The 12,427-nt window shown below is 52.9% G+C and overlaps 1 protein-coding gene across 1 annotated transcript; it reads left to right on the forward strand.

Moving 5' to 3' along the window:
• The first annotated feature begins 1,290 nt into the window (after positions 1-1,290).
• LOC140934476 (uncharacterized protein F54H12.2-like) lies at positions 1,291-2,667 on the forward strand. The gene is made up of 2 exons (XM_073384093.1): positions 1,291-1,883; positions 2,052-2,667. Exons 1-2 carry the CDS (start codon positions 1,291-1,293, stop codon positions 2,665-2,667), a joined length of 1,209 nt encoding a protein of 402 aa, XP_073240194.1.
• The last annotated feature ends 9,760 nt before the right edge of the window (positions 2,668-12,427 follow it).

Genomic DNA, 12,427 nt, shown 5'->3' on the forward strand with positions numbered 1-12,427 from the left:
AATTCAGTTGCCCCACCGTGACTTATGATGGCCAAACACCCCCCAAGGATCCCTCGAATCGAACAGACTATTATTGGGAAGGAGCGCATTATGCCGGGTCGCAACCCTCGGATTTGACTAGGGATGTGATGGATCAAATGTTTTTGGTGAAAAATAAGAGGCTTCATCTGTCCAGGATGGTGGAATGGCAGTTTAACAACCTGGATGCTTCCTTTGAAAAAGTGGTGGGGACGTGCAAACGCACCGTCATGGTCTATTCGGATCTGGTGGAATCCACGGTGGTGGGCAGTGGCAAGTTTCCCTTGTTGCGGGAAGTGCAATTGTTGAGAACCGGCGATGGGGAAAGTACGGCGGAACCCCTGCACCATCAATGGATCAAAGTGCGAGGACAACAATTGGATATTTTGGAAGTGGAAATTGCCAGTACCAGTGGACCCCTGGCCATTTTACCCCCAGGCAAAACCTTGGTGACCATCGGTCTCAAACAGCTATAAAAAGCCACTCACGCCACGCGAGGGACCCAAAAGCACCTTCGACGTCACACCGACAAAATGCGCGGAGGCAGTTTAACGCGGTACCACACGCCCGTGCTCACCCCGCAAGACGGGAAAGGGTTAGCCGAAGACTTGATCAAACTGGCGGGACCCATGGTCCTGCAGCAAGCGCAAGCGGGATTACAAGATATTCAACGAGGCAAGAGTGCCGCAGAGACGTGGGCGGATCGACGTGGGCAACTGAGCCGTGGGTTGAAACGGAAAGCCCCTGCCATGGCCTGGGCGGGCGGCAAACACCAAGCCAAAAAAACCTATAAAAGAGCCACGCAACGTATACGGGACATCTTTGGACGTTGAAAACAAGATGGTACGCGTGGGTGGTTTTCTCAAAACGCAAAATCGCATTCGACGGCAACGGGCCCGTGGACGGTTCATCTCGCCGTACCAAGTCGGGGGCACGATCTTTGGCAAGTCCATGACGGCGCGCTATCCCTTGATGCATACCTCCTCCCGCTTGACGGACCCCCTCGCCATGGAGAGGAGGATGCTTCGACGAGGTCGCCGGATGAAAGGGGGCACGATTTTTGGCTTGTCCACTCGCATGCACATGGGGGATCCCATGAGGGTCCTCGCGGCAGAGCAAGACAAAGTGAGAAGGAGACGTTGGCTCGGGCAACGGATGAAAGGGGGGGATCTCAGGCAGGTGTTATGGGCCAACCAAGCCAAAGCCCGGAGGCAACGGAGGCGAAAACGTATAAAAAGGGGGGAACGTTGAACCCCAGGGACAGACCGCATCATGTCGCTCCAACTGTTTGACGTGCCCGATGTGGATTATCGGTACGAAGCCTCTCGGGAGGTGGAGTTTCAACCCGCCTTGACGGGGATCCAGCCCATCACGTTCTCCATTCCGGGCTCCGACGATTATTACGATACCAATTCTCTCCGATTTAAAGTCAAAGTCCGTCTGACCGATCCAGCCGCTGGGTATACTGGCTTGGATGAGGGGCTGCTCATCTCGGATGGCAACGAAACGAGACATGTGTACTGCGTCAACAATTTTGGACACACCATCTTTCGAGATATCACCCTGAGCATGAATGGGGTCCTCATGACGGAACAGAGCAACACCTATCATTACAGAGCCTACCTAGAAACCCTCCTGAACTTCAACCGAGAAGAAGGGGCCACCAAGTTAGCCCCGCAAGGATGGGTCAATCAGCTAAATGTGGTGAATGTCATGGGAGCCACCGCCGCCAATTCCGATGTCCCTACAAACGCCAATTGGAGTGGGAATGCAGAATTGCGTACCTTGACGAGCCGATTACTGACTGAGCATTGGCACACCTTCCTCATCCGTCCCCATTTGGCACCCCTCAAGACAGGCAAATTGTTGGTCCCCAATATCCAGATGGACATAGAACTCTTCCTCAACCCCAACACTGTCTATTTGCTAGGTACCCCCAACAAAGGCACTTTAGTCGCCAAGAAATTTCCAGCCATTCACCCAGAAGACATCAAAGTCACTTTGTTGATGAGAAAAGTGACCTTGAATGCCAGTGTCTATGTGAGACTGCAGAAAGAAAGACAGCTGGGCAAACAAATTGCCCGCTACCCCGTGGTGCGGAGCGAAATCCGCACCTTTTCCTTTGATGGACGCACCACCCAGTGGGAACAAGACAATGCGTTTGTGGGTCGATTTCCTGACCGAGTGATGGTCGGGTTATTGCATTCGGATGCCTTCAATGGAAACCTACAACGCTACCCCTTTGCCTTTGAAAAGTTTGGGGTCACCCAGATACGTCAGACCTTGAATGGAGAAGAATACCCTTACAGAACCCTGCAACTGACTGGAGATCAAGCCTATGAAGATCTGCTGGGGTACGATCGATTTCTACAAGCCATGGGTGCCTACAATGAAGACAAGATTCCCCTCCTGCTGCCTGGAGATTGGGGACAAGGCAAGAACTGCACGTTGTTCCTATTCAACAATGTACCCAGTGGAAAAGCCGATGATCCTCAGTATCGCAACCCCCGTCAATCGGGCAATACGCGACTGATCATTGATTTTGCTGCTGCAGTGGGACACAACATCACTGTGTTGGTCTGGAGCGAGTATGAAAACATGTATGAGATCAATCACATGGGAGGTATAAAATACAACATCAACGGCTGAAGTGGACTCAGAAGACAGAAGACACTGGGCATGGAGTTTGTGGCGCTCAGTGATAGGGTGCTGCGCACGTTGGCCCTAGAAGATCCCACCTTGCGACGCGTGTTTCACGGCGTGTACCCCGCCGACCAGTTACCCCGTTCACCCCCCAAGAGTATCCGTCAAGCCTACATTGTCAACACGGATCCAGCGGGAGAACCGGGACAACATTGGTTGGGGTTGTGGACGGAACAGAACAAGTGCGAAATCTTTGACAGTTATGGGCTGCCCCTGCACGTGTACACCCACCCGGACCTGCACCGATGGTGGAGTCAATGGAAGCACCTGATCCGTAGTGACCAGACCTTGCAAGCCTTGGATAGTCAGACCTGTGGCCATTATGCGTTATTTTTCCTGAAAGCCCGAGCCCAAGGCCAGTCCTATCAAGACTTTTTGGGGCAATGGAGTTGCGACAATTTAGTGTTGAATGATCAGAAAGTGGCCGATCGCTTGAAACGAGTGATTAAACAAGAAGTCCAAGATGAAGTCGATGCCCGCCCAGAAGGAGGGCAAAAGAATGTGAGCCGCCAGGCCTTTATGCTTTGTAATCCTTGTGAGTGTTGAAATAAAAAACACCATAAAACGAGAGGTGCTGTGTTTGAGGGGTCATTTGCACTTTCATCATGATTACGCGAGGGGATGTCCAGCGGGTGATTGACGCTTTCATATTAGAAGAAACCCTGTATTGGTGGTCCCACCCCATTGAACGGGTGAACACTGTCCAAGGGGTGGATGCCTGGGACGGGTACCATTGGCTCATAGCCCGCCAACTGGCGCAAGACCAAGATTGGGTGTCCCTCAAACAGTACATGGACACCATACAAGAAACGCATTTAAGAGAGACGATGGAACACCTGATTCAGTTCGAATCGCCACGCCTCTACCGCGAGTATTGGACAGCATGCCCAGCCACAGACGACGACGGCAGCGCCCTTCCTCCCGACGACCCCGCTTTCGTCAAAACGGGCGAGGGATCATGAGCGTGTTGGCCAAAGCGTATAAAATCGGAGATAAATTGGGACGTGACAAACGGTATAAACGTATGGGCGCGAAAGGAGCCACGGGTCATTATCGACGTCACCCTCGACCGTGGGAAGGATGATTCGACAGCCCAGTAGTGTGATTATCGCGGGCCCGTCGGGCAGCGGCAAGAGCGAGTTAGTGGAACAATGGTTACGGGACCTCAACGTGTTTCAAGTCAAACCCAAGAAGATCGTCTACGCGTACGACCGATGGCAACCCCGATGGCAACCCCGTCATTTGACCCAATGGTTTTGCCGGACGCGTGGCGGCGTGCTGGTCTTGGACGATTTGATGGAAGAAGGGGGACAGGACAAACGCGTGTTGGATTTGTTCACCAAAGATTCCCATCATCGCAACATCACCGTGTTGTATTTGACGCAAGATTTATTCCCGCCGGGTAAATTTGCCAAGACCATTAATCGCAACGCGCATTACATTGTGGCCTTCAAGAATCCCCGGGATCAAACGGGTATACGGACCATTTTACTGCAAGCCTTTCCCGACCGATGGCGTCAAGTCTTGCGCCTATTTAAACGCATCACGTCCCGTCCCTTTGGCTATTTGATGTTGGATGTGCATCCAGCGTCGGATGATCGATACCGCCTGTGGAGTCATTTAACGCGCCGAGAAGGTAAGGCGCAAGTTCATACCTTGCCCGTGGATGTCCCTGCCGTTCGAAAACGAACTGCAACGAGAACTCGCCCGGGTCCGTCGGCAAAGAGAAGGCGGACAACATATTGACTTATCGGAGCGCATGGACACCCCGACCTTCTCGCCTGCCGGGGTGGGGTCCCCAACCTCGCCCTCGGTACTTCGGGACCTTAGTACCATGACGGACATGGTGGCTGAATTGACCCAACCCGTGGATCGAGCCCAATTGGATCAAGAAATTGCGGATTTCAATTTGACCTACCCGGTCAATGTGGACGATGCCCTGAATGCCTTTACCTTACCCCCCGTGGCAGGTACAGGCACCACTACCACCACCACGGCACCGCCCCCACCCACGATCACCACGGCTCCCACCACGACAGCCACCCAAACCCGTCCCACCACGTCCACCCGCACACGTCCTACGGCCACTACCACCACCACTGCCTCCAGACGACCCAGACCACGCCCTGTCACCACCGCTACGACCACCACGGCTCCCTCCCGCCCCTCTACGTCCCGACGTAGTGCTGGAGCCGGCACCAGGACCACCACGTCCACGGTGACGACTCCGACAGGTCGACCCACCGTGGCCGCCAAACAACCGCGACGACGTCCCCGCGTGCCCTCTCCACCGTCCCCCGATTCTTCCCCTCCGTCGGAGGATGAAGATGAAGATGATGATGACGACGATCGACGGCGAGGCTTAAGGCGACGGTTGGATTTGCTGAACGAAGATGCCCAAGAACGGGCGCGAGGGAGACGTATTCGCAATATCACGCATACCAATACGGTGACCACCGTGTATGAAGAGGGAGGGCGACCGTCAGTACGTCGCACCTCCACACGAACCTCCAGCCCAAGTCCACCCCCTGTACCACCCCGCCGAGGCCGTGGCCGGGGCCGTGGCCGAGCCCGTGGACGGGGTCGACGCTCGTGAACAAAAAAGATATAAAAACAGGGGTCCTTCCTTCCACGGTCCCCAAAACCATGTGTGGCCAATGTCGACGTGGGATGGCCCCTCGACGCAAACGCAAACGCACCACGACCCGACGTCGAACCCACCAGCGAGGAGGAATCATTCCTCTGATTTTAATGGCCGGCAAAGCCCTCGTGTCGAGTGCAGTGAGCAGTGGAGCCAAATATGGTATCAAAAAAGCTTTGGAAAAGCCTAAGAAAAAAAAAAGAAATCGTCCACCTAACATGACGTTCGAGGAAGAGCTAGCTATCCGCCGAGCCTTGGGACTATAAAAACAAGACACCCTGTGCAAAAGGTTCATCAGATGTTGTACGATCCATCATGCCACCCAAACGCCGACGCACCACGACTCGGCGTCGCCGACCCGCCAAACGACCACGGTGTATGACCTATAGTCAAGTGGGGGGTGTCTCGCCTGGCCTGCCTATTGGGATTCTCAAAGCCGGGTATGGGGCCACTAAAGCCATCGGGGAGCATCAAACCAAGCGAGCCATCAAAATTGCCGACAAACGCCGACGAGACGTGGAATCCGGCAAACGGAAACGCTATGCGGGGGAATCGTTTAATTGTTCTATCATGTAATGAAAATGTATAAAAAGACCTGGGTGGACCTGAACAGGCGTTAGTTGGACGATGGTCCGTGGACCCAATGGACGCCGACATCGTTATGTCCCCCGAAAACGACGTCGACGACGTGGTCTGCAACGCGGAGGCGTGCTCCCCATGTTGGCAGTGGCTCTTTCGCCTTGGGCGTTCAAGAAGAAACGTCGACGGACGCGTCCACGTTAGACGCGATCCAGTGCTCAAAAAACGAAAAAAAGCCGTGACGTTCACGTTGGAATGGGACCCCAACTATGATTCATTGTTATGCCATCAGTGTCGCACTCATATGCAATGCTATTATCATGGCGAATTGTGTGGTGCATGTGGAGCCCTTTTTACCATAAATAGACCTTGTTCGTTGCCTGAACTCAAGAGTCAGCATGGCGTGGCGCATGGAACGTCAAGCTCCGTTCTTGAAAAGTGTCTTACAAGAAGCCAATCAACATAAACGACAAGAATTGTTGCGGATGGCCAATGCGGATCAGATCAATGCCATCAGTGAATTGGTGATGAACACGCTCCGTGGCACGGTGCCTCGCTCTCGACAGACTATCACGTTGCTTAAACCTCATGCCCAGAGTTTACGCGCCATGGCCAAACCCGCGCATTCAGTGAAACGACGACGCGCTATCATGATGGCTCAAACAGGCGGCGCTCTCTGGCCGGAACTCTACCGATGTTATAAACGTTGCATGCGCTAAAGGAGACACGTCAGTTGCACCATGGAACCCGAGATGGTGAGCACCACGGTGGACAACGCCCCTGCTTTTTTACAATTAAAAGAGAAGTATAAACAAGAATTGGTGGAAGATACTCGCTTGAGTAAAGCCGCGGATTTGGCGGCCAAACAACACATCCTCCTGACCAGTGAGGTCCCGGATGCCTGGAAACGGCCTCAACTCAAAGCCGTGAGCCGTCAATTACGCCATTGGACCAAAAAAGTGCGCCAACCCTTTGGAGCGCCGGCGGGGGGTGTGCGCGCTGCAGGGGCTACGACGCCCGGTGAGGATGATGATTTTGAGGCGGGGCCGATGCAAGCGTGGTTCACGCAATTGGTCAAGGCCACTCAGGGTATAAAACAAGGCTCCACGCCGACAGGGCCCAGAAAACCACCTGTCCCGCCTAAACCGAACATCACCCCTAGTGCTAAAAAGAAACTCAAGTTCACACCTCAAGTGAGTAGTGCTGAGTTGGCCCACGAGTTGCCTTTTTCAGACAGGCCCGGTACAGCACCCTGGGATACCCCTAGTGAACGAGTGGACTCCATCAAGAAAGCGGTTGCGCGTGATATTCGCAAACGCACGACAGATTCTGCCAAAAAGAAAGCCGCCAGTATCGCCAAAAAGAAAGCCGCTGGGGTTGCCAAGAAAGCCTTGGATTGGAAATCGTGGAAAACCCCGTGATGGGTCGGAGACGTCGTGTGACAGCTACTTCCCGTGCCCGATCGAGGCGACGACCACGACGATCGCAACGTGGGGGCAAATTATTTGATGTGCAAAACCTCCTCAACAAGACGGGGATTGAATTTCATTGGCCCGGCTATCAGTATATGGGCCCTGGCACTCATTTGAAAAAACGGTTGGCCCGTGGGGATCCCGGCATCAACCGGTTAGACAGGATTGCGAAAGTACATGACATGGATTATGACAAAGCCAAGACCTTGAAAGATAAATGGGTGGCGGATCGCAAGATGATTGCCAAGATTGATCAACTCCCTGGTAGTAAAACCCTGACGGAGCGTATTGTGAGACGCATTATGAAAACCAAACTGAGATTGGGTATGTAATTTAATAGAACACAGTTATCACACAATGGAAATGATTTAAACACATGGTTTAATAAAACTCACATTTTGTTCTTACAAGTATTGTTGCAACTGTTGTAAGGCGTTGGAACGAGTCGATTGGACAGGGTCCTCGTCAAACTCGGAGTCGGACCAGTCTAGCGGACACCACGGGAGGGGAAAGGGACGTTCCAAATGTTCGGCCAAGCGTTGGTTTTGTGTGTACTCCATCCGCTTCCGATATTTTTCTTTCTGTAACGCTCTCCACCCCTCTTCCCCCAAGGCTCGCTGTTTTTCGGGCCCGGAGTTGTCGCCGCCGCTCGTTCAATCGGTGTTTGTAGGCCTCGTACGTCCCCTCCTCTTTCATTTTGGCCATCCAGTTTTTCTGGGCTTGGGCGTTTCTCTTTTTTACTTCATTCCGCTTTTCCTCCGACATGGCATAGTAGCGTTTCATCCCATACTCGACCTTTTTGGCTTTAAAGGCCTCATACTCCCCTTTGGCTTTCAAGTTTGCCATGTGCTGGTGGTAGCGTCGACGATGGAGGGCCTTTACTTTCTCGATCCCGTTCACGGATGCATACTGACGTTTCCGATACAGTTTTTGGTTCCGTTTGTTGACCTCGGGGTCCCGCTTTTTTCGGTGCGATACTGGCGTATCCATACTTTAATTCTAGCCAACGGGAAGAACACACGTCTGCTAACGCTCGTAACTTTCGGAAGGGACTCTCGGTTCTCTGTCGAGCCTGGGCACGTCGGTCCCGTTGCTGTTGCACAATCTGCTCGCGGTGTTTGTGATAATAATCCCTGTTCAGCAAGCGTACATAAGCTGCGTTTTTGGTGCGATACCGCAGACAGGCCAGTCGGTTAAGTTCTCGGGCTCGGGCTTCCTGTTCGGGGGTTGGTGCTGGTTTAGCTGGTTTAGGCGGTTTCACCTTTTTCTGGGCCGCCCGCTTTTCTCGTTTCTGCTGCAACAATCGCTCTTTGTTTTTCACATACCACTCGTGTTTCAACTGTTTCGCCTTCTCGGGATTTTTGTTGGGCATTCTCAAACGCAACTGACGTCTGTTCTGATGGACAGACTTTATCTAAGGTTCCATCGGCCAATCACCAATCTCGGTCCAGGCCTAGAGGCGATGGAAGGAGTCTGTACCCATGGGGGGGACCCCCCTCAATCTTCTTCTAGTCGATCAAACCCCCTCACCTGACTCTCACCTGAGCTGGGTCCACCAATCCCAGCGCAGGCGAGATCACGTGAGACGGTCTATAAAAGTCTACGTCCAGCGCGGGAAAATTCAAATGGTTTGCCGCTGTCATGGCGGAGGCGTATCCATTCAGTGACGATGACGAAGGGGATGCTCTATTGGATCGCGCCTATGATCGGTGGGAACAGTTGGGAGGGGCTGCTGTCCGTGGCCCTCTCTTTCAGTTTACTATGCAACCTATTGGTCGACGACGCCGCTGGCGTGATGTGGTGGAACGGGCGCAATTCAATGCGCAGTTACGACAATCGCGGGATCCTGTGCCTGGAGATAATATTGGGTTGGCGTTGACCGAAGCACTCCATCAAGCCATTGAAACAGAACTGGGCCGTGAGCAGCGACCTGCCCATCATTTTGTGAATTTTGCCATTACAGCGCATGGATTCACCCATGCTTACCAAACCGCTAATTTTACGGTGGGGGAATTTTTACAACGCACCGCCCGTTTGGATGAAATGTTAGCGACCTTGGCCGGCAAGTTGAACAGCAATGAAGCCTTCAACCCCGATCGTGGGTTCCAAGTGGATGTGGTGTTTGTCTCTATGCCTGGCCCAGGAACAGGCCATCGTAAACAACGCAATGCCGGACGTCTATGCCTGGATCGAGAGAACAAGAAAAAGAAATGCATTATTACCATTCGAAACAGAGATGCCTTATGCTGTGCTCGCGCGATCGTCACCATGCGTGCCCACTGCCATAAAGATCAAGGCGTGGATGGGTTTCGTGACTGGGACAATCTCAAACGGGGGCGTCCTGTGCAGTTACGTCAAGCCCAAGCCCTCCATCAGCAAGCGGGGGTGGTTGAGGGTCCCTGTGGTTTACCCGAGCTGCGTCAATTTCAGCAAGCATTGGGGTCTCAGTATCAACTCTTGGTGATGACCCGGATGAAACCTTTTTTTCTCATCTTTAAAGGCCCTGATGCCCCCCATCAGATTCGTTTACTGAAATCCAACGATCATTTTGATGGTTGTACGTCTTTTCCGGCGTTTGTCAATCGCTCCTATTATTGTGTGGACTGTGAACGGGGGTTCAACACCAACGATCGGGCCCATCACACTTGTCAAGGGAAACGCTGCAAAGCATGCGGTCGATTTGATTGTCCCGATTATGTGCGTGGCACCCGCCCTACAGAGTATTGCCCCTTATGTCATCGCAAGTTTTATGGTGAGCAGTGTAAACGTCATCATGTGGACAGTCGGCAATGTCAATCCATCAAAACCTGTCTCAAGTGCCAGGCCCAGTACACCGTCGTCCCTAACCAACGCCATCAGTGTGGGTACGCCAAATGTCCTGTGTGTCACGAATGGGTGTCTATCCAATACCATAAGTGTTACATTCAACCCGTGGTTGAGAATGAGGAAGAAGAAGAACCCACAGAGGAGGGGGGAGGTAGCATGGTGGCGCCACCCCCTCCCCTGTTTGTTTACGCCGATTTTGAAGCCATGCAGAATGCGGAAGGTGTGTTTGTGGCCAATTTGTTGTGCTATTCGTCCAGTGAAGAAACGACCATTCATGTGTTGGACGGGGAAGACTGTGCCCTCCAATTTTTGCGCGATTTGGATGATCTCACGGACCTCCCAGACAGCGAGAGTGAGCGGGAGATTCTCGTGGTGTTTCACAACTTGAAAGGGTTTGATGGCATGTTTATTCTGCATGAACTGTACCAGCAACAACGCGAAGTGGTGGATCAATTGACGGTGGGCGCCAAAGTGTTGTCCTTCAGGAGTGGACCCCTCAAATTCATTGACTCGTTGTGTTTCTTGCCCATGCCGTTGGCCTCGTTTCCCAGCACCTTCAATTTGACCGAATTGAAGAAGGGCTTCTTTCCGCATTTGTTCAATACCCCGGATCATCAACAGTATGTGGGTCGCATCCCCGATTTGGAATTTTACGATCCCGAGGGCATGATGGCCAAAAAGAAAGACGAACTGACGCGTTGGCATGCCGACCAAGTCCGTCGTAATGTGCGTTTTGATTTCCAGCAAGACATGATCGAGTATTGCAAATCGGATGTGGCGCTGTTAAAAGCGGGGTGTGAAGCCTTTCAACAAGAATTTGAACAGCAGGCTGGTTTCAATCCCATGACCAAATGCATCACCATCGCCAGTGCTTGCAATCTCTATTGGCGCAAGCACCATTTGACCCCCGATACTATTGCCGTTGAACCGCTCAGGGGCTGGCGAGGCGCCCAAGTCAATCAGTCCCTCAAGGCCCTACAATGGTTGTACTACCAAGAACACCTTATTCCTAAAGAGGGAGCTAGTGCCGATCGCATTCGTCATGTCCGGAATGGGGGTGAGCAGTTTGTCCGGACCCTCGTGAATGGTTATTTCGTCGATGGCTACGATCCTCTGACCCGCACTGTTTATGAATTTCATGGGTGTCTCTATCATGGCTGTCCTCGCTGTTATCCCGTGAGAGATGCCAAACATTATGCCACACCGGATCGAACCGTGGAGGAACTGTATCAAGCCACGCTCTCCAAACGCATGGCTCTGCTCCGAGCAGGTTACACCGTCATCGAAATGTGGGAATGTGAATGGGACCGACTGGTGGATGACGAGCCCGTTGTCTCTCAGTTTCTGGCTTCTTTTGATCTGGTCGCACCCTTGGAACCCCGTGACGCCTTTTTTGGAGGTCGCACTGGTGCGGTGGTGTTGCATGCCGTGGCTGAAGAGGGGGAGGAAATACGTTATGTGGATGTGACCTCCCTGTACCCATGGGTGAATAAGAACTGCCCTTACCCTATCGGTCATCCCAAGATCATCACCCAACCTGTCGACCAGTCCCTGGCGTCCTATTTTGGTATTGCTACGGTGGACATTCTGCCTCCCGCTGGTCTATTCCACCCCGTCTTGCCTGTACGTTGTGGCCAAAAACTCACGTTTCCTCTCTGCCGCGCCTGTGTCCAGACAGAGCAAGCCCAGCCTATGTTGACTAGAACCCAGTATTGCCCTCATTCGGATGCGGATCGTACACTACGTGGGACTTGGTGCACGCCCGAATTGGTCAAAGCGGTGGAAAAGGGGTACACCCTGATCAAGATCCATGAAGTCTGGCATTTTCCCCCCGAGCAACGCCAAACAGGTCTTTTCGCTGATTACGTCAATACTTGGCTCAAACTCAAACAAGAATCCGCGGGGTGGCCCAGTTGGTGTCAGACCCTCGAGCAAAAACGCGAGTATATTCTTCGCTACCAGGAACGGGAGGGGATCCGACTGGACATTGCCAGCATTGCCAAAAACCCTGGTCGTAAGGCCACCGCCAAACTCATGTTGAATAGTTTCTGGGGCAAGTTTGGTGAGCGGATCAACAAACCCACCACCGTCACCGTTCAAAACCCCGCCCATTTGTTCAGCCTCGTTTCTGATGCAGCTCTCGATCTCAGTACGCTCCGCCTCTGTACCGACGACATTTTGGAAGCCG

The sequence above is a fragment of the Porites lutea genome, chromosome 4, assembly GCF_958299795.1.
Source record: "Porites lutea chromosome 4, jaPorLute2.1, whole genome shotgun sequence".
NCBI lineage: Eukaryota > Metazoa > Cnidaria > Anthozoa > Scleractinia > Poritidae > Porites > Porites lutea.